The sequence below is a fragment of the Apteryx mantelli genome, chromosome 12, assembly GCF_036417845.1.
Source record: "Apteryx mantelli isolate bAptMan1 chromosome 12, bAptMan1.hap1, whole genome shotgun sequence".
Lineage (NCBI taxonomy): Eukaryota > Metazoa > Chordata > Aves > Apterygiformes > Apterygidae > Apteryx > Apteryx mantelli.
The window spans coordinates 4015144-4036936 of NC_089989.1; the positions used below are offsets into that span (position 1 = coordinate 4015144).

The 21793-nt window shown below is 37.6% G+C and overlaps 3 protein-coding genes across 5 annotated transcripts in view; 2 read left to right on the top strand and 1 right to left on the bottom strand.

Annotated features, from left to right (window-relative positions):
- APPL1 (adaptor protein, phosphotyrosine interacting with PH domain and leucine zipper 1) overlaps positions 1-2760 on the bottom strand; it is a 35690-nt gene extending 32930 nt beyond the window's left edge. For all 3 annotated transcript variants that reach the window (XM_067303748.1, XM_067303749.1, XM_067303746.1), the window contains exon 1: positions 2663-2760. In XM_067303748.1, the coding sequence (XP_067159849.1) occupies positions 2663-2716 (54 nt within the window). In that variant the 5' untranslated portion in view covers positions 2717-2760. The remainder of the gene's footprint in view (positions 1-2662) is intronic.
- A 231-nt stretch (positions 2761-2991) lies between these two features.
- The window catches only part of IL17RD (interleukin 17 receptor D), a 74375-nt gene continuing 55573 nt past the window's right edge, over positions 2992-21793 (top strand). The window contains exons 1-2 of the mRNA XM_013955581.2: positions 2992-3242; positions 5592-5692. Of these exons, the coding sequence (XP_013811035.2) occupies positions 5684-5692 (9 nt within the window). The 5' untranslated portion in view covers positions 2992-3242; positions 5592-5683. The remainder of the gene's footprint in view (positions 3243-5591; positions 5693-21793) is intronic.
- HESX1 (HESX homeobox 1) lies at positions 9239-13062 on the top strand. Its single transcript, XM_013955584.2, has 4 exons — positions 9239-11077; positions 11190-11392; positions 11670-11771; positions 12790-13062. The coding sequence occupies exons 1-4, from the start codon at positions 10864-10866 to the stop codon at positions 12886-12888; spliced, it is 618 nt and encodes a 205-aa protein (XP_013811038.1). The 5' UTR covers positions 9239-10863; the 3' UTR covers positions 12889-13062.

The window sequence follows — 21793 nt, forward strand, 5'->3', positions numbered from 1 at the left end:
TATTGATCCTCAGACTTCAAATTGACCCTATATCATATAGATGGAAAGGAAAATAATCTGAAATTGGAAACAAGTTATGACAGACCATTGCTTAGCTTAAAAGTTAGAGGAATTGTTTACTCTTGTTTCTAGCAAAAACTTGAGAAATTTTGTATGTTCTCTGAGACACTTTCATCTCATATGAGCAGGTACACTAGAAACTACCAGAGATAAGCTACACAAAGGAATTATCTAGAGAGGCGCCAGCGAATTGTTAAGCATTCCATATCATCACACATATTGTAATGTAACTGACCTGAGGCAGAGCCTGTACTGTCGTGTCTCTTGGCTCTTCTATTGCATCGTGTTTGCAAATGAATCAAGTCTGAGCAGAAACTCCCTCTAAATACATATATATGTATACACACACACACGTGTAATATATCCACTAAGTTAACTGATACTTGAATCAAGCTGCTTTGCTTAGCAAAAAACATGTAAACTTGGCATTTGGTTTATGTCTACAGCCAGAGTGGTTAGATTTTTATCTTGCATCAAGAGGAAATTAATGGTTTTGCCATGGTAAAAAAACCTTTCTTTCCTTCAGATGCAGAACAAGTTTGATTTGATATTCATTTAAAATAAATCTCTCAAACATGTCTAAAACCACACAGTTCCCATACACAATTCACCACTAAACAAATGTCTAGGTTGATGATCTCCTTCAATATTACAGCAAAACATTATGAATACTCCATCATAATCAGAAAGTCAAGGCAACTCCTGAACATAGCAGAGTTTTCTCTTTCACCAAGCAACATTTGTTGCCATTTGTGGCATTAAATACTATCCACTACCAGAAGCAGAAGAGTAAAATCTGACAGCGATTAAGTAACACAAAACTAAAGTGTCTTTAACTGCACTGATTTCAAAATAACAGAAATGAACTGTTGTAATGAAAAAAGCAACTAAACCTCCACAGTTTTCTAATAGGTGATCAGTCAGAATTCACCTGAAATATTAGGTTGGCTGAAAGATGTAAAATTTTGTACTTAAAATAGGAGACTATATAGGCAAATCTGATGATCTTGCACATCAGCAAGTAAACATTGGGCTGAGTAAGGCATGGCTAATCAGTATTTATCAAAGATAACCTTAAATGAAAGATTCTAGAGAGGCAATAAAAGAATTTACAATCATGTTCCAATACGTAACCTTCTCATGTGCTTCCCTAATGACACCCCAGTCTAAAGTGCTTGAAAAAAACTCTACAGCCTACTTGTCATGTGTAAGATAAATTTAGGATTCATAACATTTCCTATAAATATGAACAGTTCTGATTTCCATACACTGGGAACAGATCTTCAACAGGCAATTCTGTTAAACTAGTATTATTATAGTGCATTCAGAACTTTTGCTCTTTGAGAGTACCTCAGTTTTAGTCTCTGGGTGAGAGACTACACTACAGGTTAGATCTCATCTGAAACTCAGTGTGACATCTGGCATTAGAGTTACATGGTGCACACTCCATTGGAAAGCAATGATACACTTTCAACATGATCTTCTTCTGTTGTCTTTTCTAAGCAGGCCCTCCACTTGACGTGGATTTGTTAAAATGGTTGTCATTGTGGGGGTAAAAATTCCATATTAAGCAAATGAAAGTTTCTGTTCTTACAGCTGAGGAATCAAAAGCACCAATGCACATGCTATTACGATATAGGAAGTCTTGCTCATCTGCATAGACAATGCAGCAAAACGAGCATATTAATTCTAACCGCCGACATATGAGAAACTATATTATAAACTAACTTTTTTGCATGCCTAGGAAGAGTGTGTACAAAGTACTTGCTGTTGCTGCCAGCAACAGAAACCAGCACAACTGAATAAAGCATTTCCTGCTTAATAATAGTCTGAAATGGCAATGTAATATATGGCATCACTGACAAAGGTCAAGCAGTAGAAATGGAAGTAAAGAAAACGGAGCAATTAAAGGTCTCTCAGCACCATGCATTTCCCATCTTCTCACAGCATTTACAAGACTCACGATAATATCATTCAGTAACTGCATTTCATATGCATCTATTAAAGCTTTATGCCTGTTTAGTAAACTACACAGATAACAAAACTCTTCTTGAGAAGTGAAGGATTCAGTAAAGAAGGGTTTTCTCAACACGAGGTCTCCAAAATAAATCATGAATATAAATCTGGCTCTGGGGTAAGGGAGGGAGTCAACACAAGCTGCCACACTGACACCCAACGCAAAAAGCACTTGCATATGCAGCGCAGCATCTCTAGAAAATCGTCATTAAGCTCGCTACTTTGTAAACAGCTAATCAACCCGCAGGTCACCTGAGACGCTGCGGTGATGTAAGCGGCAAGAAGGCGCCGCAGAGAGACCGGGGCGACCCCTCGCCGGGGCGCTGCTGGAGCTGACAGCCCGGGAGCCGCGATCGCGGGCGCAGCCGTGCCGCACCAGCGGCGAGGAGGACGGCAAGGCACCCGGCCCTGCAAGCCGCGTCTCTGCGCCGCTCCCGGGTCGGACTTCTCCCTCCCAACGGCCGCCAACGTCTCCCCGAGCCCCTGAGGGACGGCGGGGGGGGGGGGGGGGCGCGCGGGGCCCGGCTCACCCGCGCGGGGCCCGACCTGGCCTCCGCCCAGCGGGCTGCGCCGCGGCCCCTCTCACCTGGGGGCTGTCCTCCAGCGTCTCCTCGATGGGGAGCTTGTCGATGCCGGGCATGGCGGCCGCCGCGGTGGACTCTGCGCCGCTGCAGCTCCCGCACCCCACAGCGCACCCGCCTCACTGGACCCCTCCCCCCTCCCTCCAGGCACAGCACGGCCGCCCCCGCCTCGCGCCGGATGTCCCGCCCCCCGCTCCCCGCCTGCCCTTTCTATTGGTTCCTCCGCCTCAGCTTGCCCAGCTTCTTACTGGTTGGCGGGTGCGTCAGTTTGCCCGTATGCGTGGGGGGGGGGTGCGGTGGGGTGCGTCGCGCTCGTGCGTGGGCGCGAGGGTTTTTCTCCTCGTCCCGCTCTTTCGCTTCGCGCGGGGGGTGGCGGACGGGCCGTTAACGGTCGCGCTGCGGCTCTTTGCCTCAGTGCCTGCCGCAAGCTGAGCCCCTGTCCGCTGAGGGGAAGGGAGAGCGCTGCGTCGCCTCCCGCCCCCGCCAGTCGAATGGGGGACGGAGGAGAGGGGGCTTCGGCTCCCCTCGCGCCTCGGCAGCTCGCCGTGTCGCCCGGTGCGCCTGGGCTGCCCCGAGGCCGGGCAGGTGAGTCAGGAGCGCTGGCGCAGGGCCGTCTCCGAGCCGAGGTGTCGAGCTGTGCGGGCCTGCAGCCGCGGCCGGATGTGGTTGTCAGGCAAAGCTGCTGGGAAAACGCTTTTTTCTTTTTTCTTTTTTTTCTTTTTTGAGTTTGCAGTTACAGGCGTTGTGTGTTAAGTCAGTACATCCTTCTAGCCCCGCTATAGCCAGCGGAATTTTGTCTTTTTTACTGTTTGATACTGTTTTTCTCCCCCCCCCCCAAAAAAAAAAGATTATTTGGGGGGGGCAGAATAATGCTATTGTAGTCCTGTTGTGGTAGAACTGTCTTTTGTGCTATCCTGAGCGCCAGGAACACCCCTTTTTGAGAAGTCCCCTCTTATCTGTGTCTCATCCTCTTCCACCACCAATCAGGGCTTTTAGCAAGAAAGGATTTATTTCTATCCATAAATACTTAGTATTTTTTGTTATGAAGTCACAGTTTCAGCTGAGGACCTGCTGCTCCTTGAATGAGTCTTGAACAGAAAAAAATACACCTTACAGAGCATGATCTTTCTCCTTCAGAAGAAGAGTGTAATCAGTCCTAATGGGCTCCATGCTTTCTTAGACTGGATGGACTTACTGCTACAGGCTGGTGGCCAATTCTAAATGGCTAAGACTACTGTGAGGGCTTATTTGAATTGAAATTCAAATAATTTAAATTATCATTGTGCACTGTTTAAAAAATAGCATATTCTTAAATTGCCCTTTGTACAGCTCTGAGACTAGGATGTTTTGATCCCCATTATTGTACTTTAAATTATTCTTGTAGATTAAGCAATTTATATTTTAAGGATAGAGCAGTCTGTACAAATTGTTAATTAAGAATACCTAAAGTTTCACTTGCTTAAAAACAGGTGAAAATATGCTACGTGTCAAATAAGATGCTGTATAAATACCTAACAGAAGAAAAAAAACTTACAGTATATTTGAATTTAGGAGCTAGTTCAATCCTATGAAATTACATGATGATATTTCACTTCCACATTTTAATAGAAAATTGGTAACATTTTAGATACATTTATTATTAGGGATAAAAAGAAGAGGCTCTTGCCTCTGTTTCCTTGCTGTTTTTACCTTTTGTGGCTGGGTGAACTTAGTATAAAACCAGATTAGAAAGTATGCTAAATTAGCCAGTGGAGTAAATGATTAACTATTGTACAGTCTTATTATGAAGACCTTCTTTTATGTTTGTATAAGATTACATTTTACTTTTAAAAGCAGATGAAGGAAAAGGCTGACATTAGATTGTAAACAATTAAAACGTTTTGATTTTATTTTTTTTTTAAGAGTGGTGAGGAATTCTTAAAGTTACAACTCAGTTCAGTCAGTTCGTTTACCAGCTCAGCTGGTGACTCATGTGGCCTGAGGCAAGTCACACTACTTCACTGTCACTGCTCTTTCCCTGTCACATGAGGGCGATAATAGAATTATCTTACAAGGTATTTTAAAGATTAAGTCTTATATCTTCTTGTTTGGTCTTCTGTATTAAAATATTACTTGTTGAGCTATGACTGGATTCATAATTGCATGACACAACGCTAGCATTGTCTCATGACTTATATATTTGCCTAATTTTCTGGTTTTGAGATCAGTTAACTTGTGACCGATTTTTACAGCTGTCTCCTGTAAGAAATGCTGTCTGTTTTATACTATATATAAAATACATTTCCTTAGCAGAATTAAAGATGGTAGCAAGTAACTTTAAACAGAGTTGTTCTTGTTGCCTTTGTATTTTTACATCATTAAGTGGCAGAAGAAAAATGCATTTGTTTAGTTGCTGTGAGTTGAGAAGAACAGCTCTTAAATCAGAGAATTAAATATTTCATTTAAAAAAAGCACTAACATGTCTTTAATATGTAGAAATGTACTTTGGTGTCTCCACTGGCATGCAGCATAAAAATGTGTCTTGATTCAGTTGCCACTGGCTTTAGTAGCAAGTGGGGGCCTTTTTCATAGTTCTGTAATATAATGCAGCTTCTTTTAATTAGTAGTCAGGATTTTTAAGTAAATCCATTACATAGAAACACTCTGTAATGCCTTACTAGTCCTGTTCTTATTCTTCGTGTACGTTTTTACAAGTGTTAGAAGGCATCAGAAAGTTTTATTTGGGATGCAAGTTTGACAGCAGTAGAGGAGTTTGGATGATAATAAATTTAAGAATTCCTCTGAACCCACTAATCGGTGTTTTCTAGTGTTAACCACTTCCAGTGATGTACGTATTTTTGTTAGTCTGTGTGATTCTTTTTTTCTTCTTTGTATAAATGATTGTTAGGAAACCTTAAGAATGTGATGAACTGACACTTGGCACTGTGCAATCAGGGAGAAGAGCAGCCAACAGCTCTTTAGAGCACTTCAGATGGGTCCCCTAATGGAGTGAACATTTGCCTCTGCTGGAGGGTGAAAGTGGCTGTATGGATAAGGTAAGCCTTATTTGCATTTACACACACTTTCTCGGACTTTTGCTAGTGCCACCCTTGGACTTACCTTTAATTTATTTGTGTTCATTTAATCCTCCTGGATTAAAATAGCTTTTACCTCAGCCAAGAAATAATTAACTGCTTTTAATTGTTTTTTTGAGAAAATAGGTGTTAACAATTTTGAGGCATTCTTACCTTTAAAAACAAAAACCCACACTAAGTTTTGGAGTTGGCTTTGGCTATAACCTTTGTATTTGCATTCAAAATGTATCGGGAAGGGAGCCCTGTGTGGAATGTCTGTGGTAGTGAGATACTGCTGCAGTTGGGTAAAGGAACTGAGGGAAAGGTGAGATGAAAGGCAATTTTTCTGTGCGATAAGTAATCAAGAAAGATTATATATGCCATTTAGCCCTTTTCTAAAAAGCCAAAGATACTGCACAGGCTATTGCAAAAGGTGACTTGGCCGTGGAGTAGCAATAGGTGACAATGGTAATAGGTAGCGACAGTGAGCAGTGGGGTTTTAGATGGAAGCCACCAAGAACTCTTCATGTGGTCACTTCAGCTGGTATAATGAGAGTCCTTAGAGGCTTCACTTCTCTAAAGGACAAGAGCTCCATCCACTCAACAGATGGACTCTACTGTCCCTCAGCAAAAAACACCAGAAAGGGAGATTAAAGTTAGCTGCCTCATCAGCCATGGCATGCTGTAAAAGGAGAGGATCTGTGTATCCAAGGAGAAGTAATTTTTTCTATTGTTGATTACTCAGGATTTTCAACCTAATGTTTGTTGTATTGCTCTGGTATTTATTTGCTCAAAGGTATTTATTTAAAACTCTTCTGATAATTTCATATGGCTTGCAGGTGAAATCTTGGCTCATTAGAAATGAACAATAAAAGGGGATGTCATTTTTAGTGAAACCTCAAGCTGTATTTACGCTTTTAGTAGAAATTCCCAGGAACTGAGTCTGGTTCTTTATTGCCAGGTATTCTTAGATCTAAAACATTGTAACCTTTCTGTTCCATGAAAATGTATTTTCATTTTTGTTTTTTCTTTTTTTTTACAGAAAGGTTTGACCTTTTTTTTGTATTGATGACAAGTAATTTTTTTAATATAACTAAGCAACTCTTAGTTGCTTCTCTTCATAGAAATATTGCGAACTTTGAATGTTAGACTTTCAGCCAGGCTTCCTGGTAGATATATCTCTACATGTATATAGTTTTGGTATAAAATAGACTTGTTATCTTTAGAATAATTTCTCTTATCTTGTGAAAATTTTATAACCAGTTATGTGGAGCTGCATTAACATTATAAAAGTCTCTTAGAAATATGGTGTTTCAATTTCACTAAATTCATCAGAAATTAAAAAGTATGGTGTGTCCATACGTCTATTTTGTGAACTTCTGAATTGGTACTTCCAGTTCCTATAATCAGTTGCTGCTGTGAACTCAGTTTAAAAACAATGTTGATATGTTTCAGTTACTGCATTGTTGTCTCTGGGTGTGAATCAATTCAGCATTAAGCAAATTAATGTAATATGAATATTTTAATAGTAGCACAGTTTCTTATTCAGTTATTTGAATGTTCATTGTTGAAAAAACTTAGTGGCTGGGCAAGTATAAACACCAGATGGCACTATTTGATTATTTTCCAACCTGTGCCTAACAAATTTATATATCTGGGTTTTGGTATATTCTGTGAAGATTCTTTTTGAGAGCTACCACAATCTCTTTTCCCTGAAAAGTCGTGGGGGGGAAAAAAAACAAAACTGAAAGATGATGAGTGTCTCCAAGTGGGAGCTGAAATCAGAATACCCTACTGAAGGTTTTCTTCATCCTCCACAATCTCAGAAAGTCCAAAAATAAATTATAAATATTTGGTCAACTTAATGGTTAGCTTTGGAGCGATTAAGTGTGTCTCATAAATATTTCTCTAACACTGCATATGCCTCTCCTGATAGTTCTTGGTAGCTCGTTGAAGAGATCACTTATAAAGGTAGTTACCACTCTGGGACTTGGTCCATGTGGTTATCCCAGTCTCAACCATGAGGCTGAGATTAATTTCATTTGTATTCATTCAAATGGAATAAATATTTTTCTGAAAGGCTTTTGTATCAGTGCTTGTGTGTTTTTATTTTTCAGCTTTTTTAAAAAAATAAGTAGTTGTCTGTATTTGGAAACCAGCTGTTTGTATTAAAATCACTAAGAGTTTTTGTATTTTTAAAGTCCACATTAGTTTCTGGATTCAACAGACTGTCTCTCCATCAGTGATCATGCTTATATGAAACCTTTTCAAGACAGAAATCTGTAAGCAGCTCAAAGTTCAGAATAGGTGATGCGTTGTTTTCTTGATATGTTTGGGCTTTGGGGGTTTTTTGGCCTTTTTTTTTTTTAACTGTTAGTCCATGTATAGCTGTACAGGCAGCAAATTGATCTACTAACAGCTGAAGACTTTGCTTGGAATGATCGCTATTACACAATCACATGTATACAAGAGTTTTTACATTCTCTTCAGTAACTTTAATGCCTGTTGTGCAGTCTGCATATGCAAAATAACTGTTTGCAGTCAAGAAGAGGAATCCTTTTGGTGTAACTAAGGTCATAGGTTGCCATGTTGGGAACAGCTGCAGTGAAGCATAAAGGGCTGTAAGGCCATTGCTTGACACTGTCTGTCACAGGAAGAGATCGGTAGGACTCCACTGACCTTTAGTTTACCACGTATTCCATCATGAAACTGATGGAACTTCCTGGGCAGAAGAGGCTTTTCCTGAGGCTACCAAAATATGTGTTAAAGGCTCCTGTGAGTAGTGAAAGTTCCATAAAATTTTGATCTGGGCATTTCTGGATTTTCCAGCTAGGAAAAGTATGTCAACTGCTCTGCAGTTTTCTGGAAACTTGCATTGGGTTTCCTGAAGAAAGGAAGGTTCATGTGTTAAGGGGAATCTGAGAGATTTTGTCAGGTATGCATTTCTTTTTGTCAGATGCAACACTGCCTTACCCTCTGAAACCTATGATCCACAAATTGTTTTTGCCATGGGTGGTGTTTTGTCTGCATAGGGGTTCATAAAATAGCATTAGCATTAGCGTAGTACAGAAGACACACATGAAGCACTGTCAATGCATTCTTGCCATTCTCAGTTTTGACATTCTGCTACAGATCTTTTATTGAACATAAACTGATTTGGGCTTCTAAGGCAGCACTTTAGCAACTTAATCTGGAAGCTCGCACAGTTTGAAAGCTTTCTGCTCAAGCAGAGGACTGGAGTGTTTTCATCAAATAGATACAAAGGCAGTCTTACTCCCAGATGTCTCTGTGATATTTATGCGTGACTGTCAAAGTTGATATCATCAGACTGGGTTTCATTGGCCAATGAGCAACAGTCAGTTTCGTACACTGATCTTTATCACTTTTTTTCATGCTACAGTTTATTGCTTAGGCTGTTAAATGATAGCTGGACCTTAACTTCCAGGCAGTTATTGTGGAGTTATTCTGATGCCACTTCAAGACCCACTGATGTGTGCTGATAAGGTGCCTTTGGTAAGATCCCTTCTTAAATTGTTACTTGTTCTGATAGTTCAGTTTGGCAACAGTCTCATTGCACAACACAAAATCAGTCTGAGTAAGTCAACGTTCTCCGGCTGAGCATCCTTCCACATAAAGTTATATATGAGTGTACTCTCTCTGTAGAATCTTGCTCAGCACTGTCATCTATTCCATACTGTGCTATTTCTCTAGTAGTTTTCCTACTTCTTTCTGTTCCTAAAGATTAGTCTTGTTTTTTTGTGAATGTACAAAAATTCAAAGTGGAGTTGGTGTTTAGTTCCTGAATATTAGTTTTTTAGCCATGTGAATGTGATTCATTACACAGAATAAACCACTTTGAGAAAGTGACAAAATGGGAGAATGTGAAGAAGGCCAGATTTTTCCCTCTAAAAGTATGTCCTACTTAATATGCTGCAGATTCAAAGTTTTATCGAAGAGGTACAAAATTTGCATCCTGAAATTAAAACATTCTGCTTTCATTTTTGCATGTTATCAAATAAAGTTCTGTCTAAAATAAGAAAAGGGGAGAACTCTGTAAAGAGGTTGTCCTAAATCAAAAGCTAGTTTTGAACATGTGCGAATTGCTCTGTGGCCGAGAGGTGAACCTGAATGTAAGAATGTTATAGCTGGTACTTTCTTTGTAATGAACAAAATCAGAATGTTGAGTTCAGACTCTGAACTTCATAATGTACGCTTTACCTCATTTTTCCCCCTTACTCATCTTTTTTTGGTCATTTTGCATGCTATCTCTATAGGATTTAAATAAATTTCTCTTGGTTATAAACCCACTTAGGAGAAATGAGGAGGAACCTCTAGTAGTAAAAGGATCTTGAGGTTTTTAAATCAGTAAATTAGAGTGTACTGTTTTACTTCAAGTTTTGCATGTACATTGTAAAGAATATTAAGGAAATTTCACATATATTTCTTTCAAAAAAGCTGCAACAAAGCTATTTTAATAGGAAAAATGAGTGCATGAATTATTTAAAATAGTTGGTGCAACTGTTCCTGTTAACTAATCCATGCACTTGGAAGGCAATTACACTGAGCTTTGACAACATTGCCAACCCACTGCACAGTGCCTTATGCCAAAAGCTATTGTTTTATTGACCACGTTCACCATTACATATGCATATGAAAAAACAGAGGCATTTTCGTTGGGATTACCCTAATAGCATTAAGAGATTATTTTTTAAATTTCCTTGGAAGGAAATTCACTTAAATGAGATTACTTATTACTTGACTGGTTTCCTATCACGCTGCTATGTTTAGGTAAGCGGAGTCCATTAGAGTATAAAGTTTTTTAAAAAACTGATTTTATACATTAATGATTTCAAATAAAAGAGAAGTACTATATTTGTGCATGGCTTCTGTTGAGAAAGTTAAGTCGATGTTCTGGTTAGGAGAGATAACACTTTTTGTCCCTCTTGGTGGCCCCCCTAGTGTCACCATTAGTTGCTAATTACTTGCAAACAAATAAACAATTAACTCCTCGTGCCTCTTGGTGGGAGAGTTTTCATTGACATGCTAAAACTTTCTAATAAAAGATTTTAATTAATGACGTTGCAAATCCAACCCCCTTGTCAACATAGCTATAAGGAGGACTTGCAGAGAAATGCAAGTACAGTATAGATGGTATGCTGGCTGAAGGTGAAAGCATGGCAAGTACATCGCTGTGTCCTGCTAATACATCGGTGTCTCAGAATCTTCAGAAAGTGTCTGGTTTTGTAGAAAACAAAACCGCACAGTGCTCATTTTCCATTGAAAGTATTTTGGGATTGGAGCAGAAAAAAGATGTCATTCCAGCTGTGAAACCTCACAGACCGTGGATGGATACATGCACCAACCTGGGTAAGTAAACAGTCAGTTTTGTAATATCTTAAGCTTTTACTCCTTTAAAAATGTATATATTGTCATATTTCTACTGAAAACCAGTAAATTTTTTGTTGCTTGCTTTTTCTAGTTTTACGTGAAGACAGTAATCCTCATATGCAAATCCCTGTTTCCTATGAAAACTCATTATTTCATGCTAACAATAATGCAATGCAAGAGGAAAAAGTTTTGAAATGTGAAAAATATTTTTCAGTCACTGAAAGGTTATCTTTCAAACGAGAATTGAGCTGGTACAGGGGTAGAAGACCAAGAACTGCTTTCACTAGAAACCAGGTAGGGATTCTGTTACCTTTTAAATAAAACAATATAATCTAGTAAAATGTTGGTAGAAGCCTGTAACAGCTGGCTAATTCAGTGCTGTATAAATCTGCGTAAAGAAATGTAGTTAGGCACTAGTGTAAATGCACAATCAGAATTGTCCAGACACTGTTCAGAAGTCTCCTATTGAACTAACTAAAGTGTGTTTTGTTTCTTTTTTTTTTTCCTTTTTTTTCCCCCCTCCTACAAAGGTAGTAATAACTATTCAACAAGTGTGTTTTAATCTCCTCAGATTGAAGTTTTGGAAAATGTTTTTAAAATGAACTCCTACCCTGGCATTGACATTAGAGAAGAACTAGCTCGCAAATTAGATTTAGATGAAGACAGGATTCAGGTAATTAAAAAAAAAAAAGTTATTTGAACACTTTTGTAATTCCATCTATATGTACTCTTCAGTGATATAAGTAGATAGATGGACAGTAGCAATAACTTTAAGAATCACAAATTAAAATAATATTAATTTATTCATATGATATGCCTTCAGTGATATCTAAAATGGAAGCCACTGAATTCCTTCCCAAGTCATAAGCCTTCTTCCATAGTATTGATATGGCATTCATCACTGTAATATTTCCATGATCTTTGCTTTTTTTCACCTCCAGTTGTAATGTGCAGAACTTCTTCATTTGCTTCCAGGTTTTAAAATCGTGTTTACATTATGCTTTTCACCATGTCTGAAAACCAAAGTTGAAACCAGTATTGAAATAATTTGTATGAATGTATAAGTATTTGGTGAGATTGACAGTAGAGCATTAAACCACTGAGCATTAAACATAGAATGTTAAATTTTTTTTTTTTTTTTAACCAGTGTTTGAGCCTGTGTCTTTTGTGAAAAGCACTATCTACTCAGGTTTTTCAATTACTGATTTTTCAACTAATCAAATGTGATAAGAAGCATACCATATGTTTCATTAGATTTTGGGCCGGGGCTTGGTACTCACTAAGCTTTTGATGCACGTCTGATTGCAGTTGATGTTAAGCTTTATGCTGCAATTAATTCAGCAGCTCAAGAAGTAACACCTTAAGTTCTACTGACTCATGTGTGAATTCCAGATACTCAGGGTCTTCCAGGGTCTGATTTGGTGTCGCTGAAATTGATGCTAGTTTTATTGTTAATTACAGTGAAGCTGGTCCTCACTTTCCAGAAAAGCTGGGAAATACTCTATTGTTCTGTAGTCTGTGGTGTTACTAAAATTATTACAAGTTATATGCTATCATCTGCAAATTTTAAATTTGTATTGAACTTCCAAACTACTGGCATTTTGTAGAATACTATAGAAGTGTGTAAATATTTTTTTATCCTGCTTACTGTGCTGTATTTCTGAAAAGCATGCTTTTTATTTCAATTTTAGATCTGGTTCCAGAACCGTCGTGCAAAACTGAAAAGATCACACCGAGAATCTCAGTTTCTAATGGTGAAAAATACTTTCACCTCCAGCCTGCTAGACTAGGAAGAAGAATGGTTTGCCATTAAGCTACTACAACAGAACATGAAGAATTACTGAAATTTTCATAATTTGTATTAAGTAATGGTATTAATTCTATGTTTTTTATCCCTAGATTTGAAAGATTTTTGTTTTCATTCAAATAAACTGTAAATATTTGAAGTATTATTATAATCTTTCTGTGGAAAAAGTAAACTTTTCCCATATATTTTAATAAATATTTTCAGAAAAGTTTAGGTATTTTTGCAGTTTGGGGAAAAAAAATAATAGTGCACAATATTTTCAGCTACTATGTATTATTACAGCTTAATTGAAGACAACAAAACTTCATAGTTTTAAAAAATTCAGATTAAAGTCTAAAATATATGATATGCAAGAGATTGTGCATTACATTGGAATTTAAATAGCTTATAAAATAATTGTGCTATCATTTTCTTAAAATTGTTCTTTGTGTAAACTATTTCATCTCAAGCGGAAGTATTTAAGTGACTATTTTCAGTTTCAGCAATTGCTTGGTTAAAAGAGGGTTAAAACTGATCCTTTTTACATCATATTAATTCATTTATACTTAGGATAATATTTGCCTATTTAGTACTGCAATTAGATATCTCCTGTTTCGTCAGTATAAACATTCCAGTTACAGAAATTGCCCTCAGTATCTTTTAATGAGAGAAAATGAGAAATATCTTTTAATGAGAGACAGGATCTAATCAGTTGGGACCAGACCAGATATCCAGATAACTTCCATTAATTTTATGGTGTTTGACTATTTTTATCAAAGTGTGTATGAAAGTCAATATTAGGTAGTCAACCTGAAGTCAATATGCATAAGGACAGCCTCATACAAAAAAACAACCCTTTGTGGCCCTGACATAGGAAAGCAGTGCGAGTATGGGTATACACTGTTCCTTGTTCCTTGCTTGAAGTGCTAATGTCCTTCAGCGAGAACTCAGCTCATGTTACTTACTTGAGATGTGTTCTACATCGACCCAGATATACAGAAACCCAGATAGCAGAAACTGATTTTGTGTCAAGCTGATGGTTCAGCAGAAGCACTAACTTTAACTGAAGTTTCCATCTGTAGCAACCAATAAATCCTAAAATAAAGAACTTAAGCAGAAGACTTTAACTGAGTTTTCCCACTTGATTTACTTGAAAGATAAATTTTATTTTGAACCGAAACTACATTTATAATAGTCAAAATATTGACCTGAATCATTTTATTTGATGCAAAGAAAATGTTTCTTATCATAAAAGACTGAAAAACAAACAATCATAGGGCAAGATTCTGAAAACTAGGGAAAAGAAATGATGTGAGTGCTTATGACACTCGCATGCTTTTTATCTATAATTCAGAGTACTGATCTCAGACTAACTATCCTGCCTTGAAGAAATGCCTAGCCACTGAGCTCTTAGGTATTCTGGTGTTGGTTTCCAGATTTCTGTTGGAAACAGTTTTGCTTTGTATAAAATGCTTAGATGTTTGCTGGAGGAAGAATTTGAGCCCAGTTCTCTAAGGTACGTACCATAGCTACCAGGCTGACTCACTTTCAGTCTCTGACACTCAGTTTCTGTGGAGTCAGTTATGTTAATGGGGACATGAAAGTCATTAATAATATAGGTTAGATGTAAATAGCGAAAAAGGAAAAAGGAATCCCATAAATTCCTCCAGTGTTTTATAGTGCAAATAGTTAAATGTGTTCTTCACTTGCCCTTTCTTGTTCAATGATTTAAAAAAAAAAACTTTTTTGCTCAATGTAGTATAGTCTCTAGAGGTAGGCATTAAAATTTTAAAGGCCTGTCTGTACTACTTCCAGACAGTTCTTAAATCCTACACCTCTTCTAAAATATGCTCTGCTTTTTTTTCAATTGAAAAGTTCTTCAAAAGTAGAGTGTCTGTATTTTACATCTCAATAATAGATGATTTAGTGCGTCTTTGCTGACTGTTTGCAATTTATTTGGAAATGCAGTTTGTTTGGGATTTTACCAGATACATCATCCTGTTGCATCATGAACAAAAGAATTGCTCTTTCTTTCTCAGTGCTTGTATCTGTCGTATCTGCTGTCCTATAGAATAAAATGTAAAACTAATTAAGTTTGGGGAGGAAGGGGGTTGATAGAAGAAAAAAAAATAGCAAAAATTCAATGGGAGAGATGATCAGACTTTAGTCCTTAGTTGATATTTGGGAAGATGAGTTGTAAGTGTAAATAAAAATCACTTTTATTTCCTGCAGAACACTATTAAATAACTGCATTAATTTATGGAACTGCATTAGAGCTAATTGCCTTTTTGTGTCTGTAACTTCATGGATTTACTACCTTCATTATTACAGTAACCATAAAATGTTGAGTTATTTAACTTTGCTTCTAAAACAATCTATTTTGGTGTGAAAATATCAAACTTTTATCCAATATTGAAATGTTAATTATTCATGGATTTCAGAAATAACAATAACACCAAATATTACTAACTGAGTTTCTGTTGCATCTCTGCATTCAAAAATACTTAAAAGACCATTCACAAAAAAAAAAAAAAACTTACATGGAGCCCAAATCCATTAGTTTTGGAGAAATGAGAAGCTGAATTCAGACACCTACCTGCTCTGAGGTAAAGACAGTATTGGGAATGCATGAGTTTTATTTTGTTTTTCTTTTCACCTCAAAACATATATTGCCTGTGGCTTAATCTTTGTGCAGGTAATTTGAAACTATTGTCTGCTCTACTGCTGGAAACAAGGTTTCCAGCAGCAACAGATTAGACTAATCTGTCCAGATTGATGCCTAAGAACCTTGCTCTATTATCTGGCAAATACTTAAATGCACCTAATGTCTCTCATAATGGAACTTGTCTCAAGTGACGGAAGTCTGACAAAGCAATTTAAGAGAAGGACTAGAATAATAGCAGAATAATAATAGCGTGAGCCCTGGTATCCAGCTCTCAATTAGCAAATGTTACCAGAAGGATGGTTCATCTGTAAGGTGCCAGTGGTGTTGCACTTAGCACTGAGGGACAAAGAGTTTAATAACAAAATTGCAGTGTTTGCTTCATCTGGGTCTGGTTTGCTCTTCCCAAACTAAAGGTATCAGCAATTCAATAACAGTGGAGGAGAACCTCTAACATCACATTTATATCTGCTTTGACCAGTATGGATTTAAATTGTGGCCATAACTTTCTCAAATACAGTTACAGTTTCTGTACTTCATAGAACAAAATCTTAATCTTGTAGTGCCTGATGATACGCAGCTGTCTTGGCTAGCTTGGTAATATATGTCACATGCTATGTTGTCTGCTTAGGCACAGGCAGCCCAGATAATGTTAGTGGGTGAGACTGTGTCAGAGGAAGCCACCGCATACACTGAAATCTGGTCCCATTCCAGTTTTGCATACTTTGTCTTGCAGTGTCTCTGCTTATCTACTCTTGTACAGAATTGTGATCAGAAAAAGCCACAGTCGTCTTGGTTCTTATTCTAATTACAGCTGTTGGGTGACTTTGTCAAGTCACAAACTCCTCTTCTTCTCCCAGCCATGTTGCCTTGCGATGACTTCAGCGCTCATTTGACCTTGCAATATATTGATTAAATTTATTAGGATGGTGAAAAACTGTTTCAGCAAAAAAGCTGGCCAGTGGAATAGGTAAGGCTTCCCCCTTTTGATATTGGCAAGCTGTTATGTCAGCATGGATCAACAGCTACGATTTAGGCAAGAGTGTGTTGATATCAGCTTCAGGCATTGACTGTGGTGGCACTTGAACATCCTTGTAGTGCTTTCCTGAATTAAGGTCCAGTGCCTGTGATCCTAATCGGGACACTGGGCCACATAATTATTTGTTTTAAAATGATGTTCTTCTCTTGACTTATATCTCAATATCCTAAAAATTTATTCTAACCATGAACTTCAGCATTGACCAAATTGCTATCTGAAACAGATGAACTGTCTCCATGATCTGAAGGCAAACTCAAACTAGTTTAGACCAAAGAGAATCATTTTGCAAAATCCCGATGTAATGCTATTATTTGGATACATGGATTGGAAGTGGGGGAGGATACATAGTGCTTGTTTTTAGAGCTACAGTCAAATGGTTTTGTGGCTTTTTTCCTTGCTCCTAAACCAGATTTTCCTCAGCCACTGTGATAGGTGGAGAACCCAAATGAATATATTCTATCACTCTTTTCCTTAATCTTATGCAGTTTGGAGCAATAAGGACAAAAGTTTGCTGATTTTCTAAATTAACTTCTAATAAATGGAACTACTTACATTATTATTCATGTTATTAATCACTTGAAAATTTGGGGGATTTGCCATTCTTAAATTGCATATGTAGGTATGTGTTTCAAACTCATTACCTTATTGTGACCTTTTAAAAAAATAATCTGTAACCTTGCATCAATTTAGATATTGTATCTTATTTTTCTCTAATCCTTTTTCTCTCTTCTAACGGTGATTTTTATTTTACCACTCCATGTCATTTTATTGCTTCTAAGGTGATAACTGCCTGTATGCAATTCCTAGATTCTGGGACAGGCTTGTATCTATGTACAACCAATTTATGTTTTATATATTAGATGAAAATGCATATATATCTTTTATTGATAGATTTCACAATCTTTCTTCATATTTAGAATTGTGTTGTATCAATCACAGTAATGCTCCAAAATATGTTGGGATGCAGCTTGTACGAATGATGCTAAAGTAAGGAAATGAAGAAGACAGCAAATCAAATATTCTGCACTAGAACAGGCAGGCTGTACACTAGCTGCATTTTAAGCAATTTGCTTTTTAGATTAAATCAGACTTTAAATTCATAAATCTTGAAATAATCTGTATTTCACATGCAAATAAAAACGCGGTGCCGCTTTTGCCCTCTTGTGGCTAGATTTTAGGATTGCAGTCCGTCTTGGTAAATGGATTTTGTTAGTCTGGGCAAAAGCTGCAGTCACGAGGCAGGCTGCAGGCAGACAGAATGCCAGCAAGTGAAGTGGCCGCCTGTTTTATGTAGTACAGACTTTGTGGCTAACTCGCTACTGTACATGTATCTGAATGCTTGACACTGGGTCTGATTTGATTTCAAAAGTTCTAAACGTGCAGTAATTTACTTTGAACTCAGTGGAAATTGATAGGTGCTCAGTATTTTTAATAATCTGAACATTTATTAGTAGTGAGCTATTAACTTAAGAATTCAGGAATTCAGTTTTTGTCAGCCAACTTTCTTTAATCTTGCCTTTAAATTAATTGAGGCTGCTTTCAGGAATACATGTTTACAAGGCTGCCCAACACAGTCAAATAATAGTAGCAGAATCTTTCTAAATTCAGCAAAGCATTTGACAAAATGACCAGGCATTTTTAAAAAACTACCTCTTGTAGTGTAAAACAAGCATGACTACTGCTACAGTATCTGCTAATGTAATTCTTCTGTGATAACAAGTGCAATGTCGACAATGCAAATGTTTGCCATGTAGAAACACTTATTCCTGCCAGCAATTTCATTTATCACTGTTTTACCACATTAGAAGGATAGAAATTACTTTGTGCTGTTTAAATACTGCACATTTACTAACAATTTTCTTATGTTTCAAAATGTTCAGTCAATTTAAAATATTTCAAAATGTGACAGTATCCACTTCAATTTTTTTCTTGATTAGAATATTTGCAAGTTACTGGCTGGATATTTGGATATAAGGCATATAGTGAAGTGCACTTCCCTCACTTCAAAGGTGGAACGATATCGCATTCTGTGTTACAGGATGTGGCTGTTTGACAGTATAATTGCAAACTGCTCTAATTCTTTTTGGCAGAGTCATAGGGAAGCATTCTAATAAGGCATCGGCATCTCCCTTAAAATGCAGTTGGCTATGGCTAGATATTTTTGTGAACTTAAGCAGGTTACCTGCAAAACCTCCTTTTTTTTGTAGATGTTTTTGTTTAAATGAGGAAACTGGTCCCCTTTTTACTTTGTAAACGTATGGTCCTGGGCTATAAGATTTATCACAAATTACATTTTAGTAGGAGTGGTGTTTTCAGTGATTGTTGCATTATCTAATTACAAGCAAATAATAATCATCTATTCTAACTTAACATTATTTATGTACATTCATTTTATATATAAGTGAAACAGATCTTGTTCATTGTGTTTGATCAGTCTCTTATCTATGTATTTGTTTTACTCTTTCCGGAATAAGAAAGTGACTTGATCCTGATATCTGGCTGCTTCAAATTTGCCAGACTGGTTTTTTTTTTTTTTTCCCCTCCATAATGTAGATATCAAGGACCTTGGACTTTTTTGTCTAGATTTGTTTGCTTGTTTAAAATGAGCTCTTGCAGGTAGGTTTTTCAGCAATAATTGCCACTCCTGACAGGGCCCTTTCTCTTCTTTGAGCACAATCTTGTAAAATTACTGTGGATCCTGTTATAAATCTGCTCTTAAGTGTTTTAGAATTTTTCTCTGAAATATGTAACTATCATATAAACGGAAAGATTTCAATTTCCATATGCCTTCGGCCTTCATAATTTCTTTTGTTTGTGTATTTCCGTTAGTATGAGTAGAATGAGGTGCTATTGACAAAATGCTTTCCAATCATCTTCCATAATGGTAAGATTTTGGCCTTCCTCCAGACATCATCTTATTGTTCTGTAGTGGTATCTGTTACTAGGGTCTCTATGCATTTTAATTACATTTTCTTTAGCCTTAATTACCCATAGCTTTTGGCCTCAAATAACAAATGATGTCATCTTGAAGTGCTTGAGCAAATAGCTCTCTCCGGATTAAATGGGAAAGGGTTTAAGGCAGGTTATACTCAGCGAGGGGTCCCTTAGTGCTAGGATTAATTTCCCAGACATTGCCACAGGATGCTGCAGATTGGTGAATGTCAGGGTAGATTGTTAAATCAGGTGGGGGGGGGGGTTCCCCCCTCTTTCCCTGCAGAAGGTAAATGACAAGTTGTCTGGATGGAAGGTATTGTGCTGTAATAAAAAAGGCTGAGAGCAGAAGTAAAGTTGAGAAACTTCTGTAAAATGTTCCTTTCTTTGTTAACATTTCTAGCACTTGTTCAGACTGCATTGTGGGGGCCTTAATTTGCATTTTTAGTTAGTTGATCGAGATGGAATGCCCATACTGAGGAAAAATAATATTTTAAATAAACAGTATATTAATTGTAATTCAAATATTGCCAAAAGAACAAAAGATACACAACTTTGGAGATAAACTTGGATTAGAAGGTTTCTAGTTCAAAAGAATTATTGTTGAAAAATCACTCTCTTCCATGCAATTTTTAATTTTCTTTGCATCACACATCTACTTTTCTCTAAAAGTGCAGTTTCATGTTACACCTAATCCAGTGTAACACAAGACTGCTGCTGAAAGATGTGGTCCTGCCCCACTCCTTCTCTCTTCACAAGCAGTCATGTGGCCATAGAGTGAGTCAACTCAGCTTGCTTTTGGAGCAGGGAGGAGTGAGTTTGGTGGCTCATCAGTGAGTTCAGCCAGCTCAGAGAACTGAGCTGTCTGTCTGTTCCTTTATTGTATGCATATGTAATAAACAGATGCAAAACTAAACAGAAATACACTAAAGAGTTCATGTTTGTGATTGTTTTCTGACAACAAAAAAGTTGGTGCGTATGCTATGCGAAGAAGTGAAGTCTGGCAAACGGCAACAGTATATGAAGATTTGCATCTATGGATCTCTGATAAATTGTTATTTTGATAGTGAACAGAAGTCATTCTCATATGGTGGCTGTTTAGTTGGTTTACTTCAGTCAGGTCCTTTTCACCATAACATATTCTCACATCTGATGCTAACTTGAGCCTTTGGGAATATAGTACTGAAAAACTTCCTTGGTCATTAAGTGCAGTTTCCTGTAGAAGACATTAAATCCAGAAGGGTCACAAGAACATATACTCCCTACTCTCTGAATTCTACAAGCCTCAAAACACCCTCCAATACCTGAAGATAGACTTGAGATTATTAAGAAAAAAAAATCGAGAATGAAAGTGCACCATAAAAGTGAGCAGGAGAGAAACATTACTGCCTGTAGCCTACAAGGGATTCTGTAAGGTCACAGTGGTCTAACTTACTCAGCATTAAGTACTGGATGCTGTATTTCAGGACTTCTTGTAAAGCATCTGGATGTAGAAGTGGTGGCTGCCAGTGCCAAAGCAAATGCAGCAGCATTCATGCATCTAATTCCGCTTTCAAGTCCCATCTGGACACAGCAGCGGTTAATCTAGAAGTGCCAATAAATGCCTGGACACAGCAGGAGGCGTTTGGCTGCCAGGAAGGCATGCTGTGCTCTTCCTTGCCACTCCCAAGGCACAAGCAGCCAGTTGGATGGAATAATTCTGGATGCTGGATCTGGCCTCTGTGGCCCACGCTATTTTAAGCACCCACTGGTAATGTCTGAATGACTCTAGGAAGTAGATTGTACTTCTGTAGAAAGAAGCAAATTAAAAGCAAAAAACTCCGACCCTCCAGGGGTCTTTTCCTATATTGCTAGGGGGCAAAGTCTCTCCTGACTCCAGGTCTAATTACTGGTTAAGCCCTGAGCATGTGTGCAAGATGTAAAAGCAGGCATCTTTATGACTGGGTGCTTAAGTTTCCTCCTCTATAAAATGGGAATAGTAATATGGACTTTCCTTTCAGAACTCGGAGAGTTTTTCATGAATGTTTGGCACATTTCTCAGGACCTAGTGATTTAAAATTTGCCATAAAAGAGATAAGTATTAATAACAATTTATATATTTGATTCAAATTTCAGTTCCATGGCCTGGGGTCACTGTCTATCAGTTGAAAATCTTTCACTTGAGCATAGCTTGATCTTTTGAAGGTATGACATGTTATAATAAGGAAGATCTCATCAGCGTAGAATTTTTGGGACCCTGCTGGGAATGTTCATGCCCCCACTGTGAGTGTCCACATC

Bases quoted from the DNA above. Each gene is read 5' to 3' on its own strand.
- HESX1 (XM_013955584.2), top strand. From the start codon at position 10,864: ATGCTGGCTGAAGGTGAAAGCATGGCAAGTACATCGCTGTGTCCTGCT. The intron at 11,078-11,189 runs GTAAGTAAACAG...TGCTTTTTCTAG, and splicing joins GGATACATGCACCAACCTGG to TTTTACGTGAAGACAGTAAT. The intron at 11,772-12,789 runs GTAATTAAAAAA...TTTCAATTTTAG, and splicing joins TAGATGAAGACAGGATTCAG to ATCTGGTTCCAGAACCGTCG.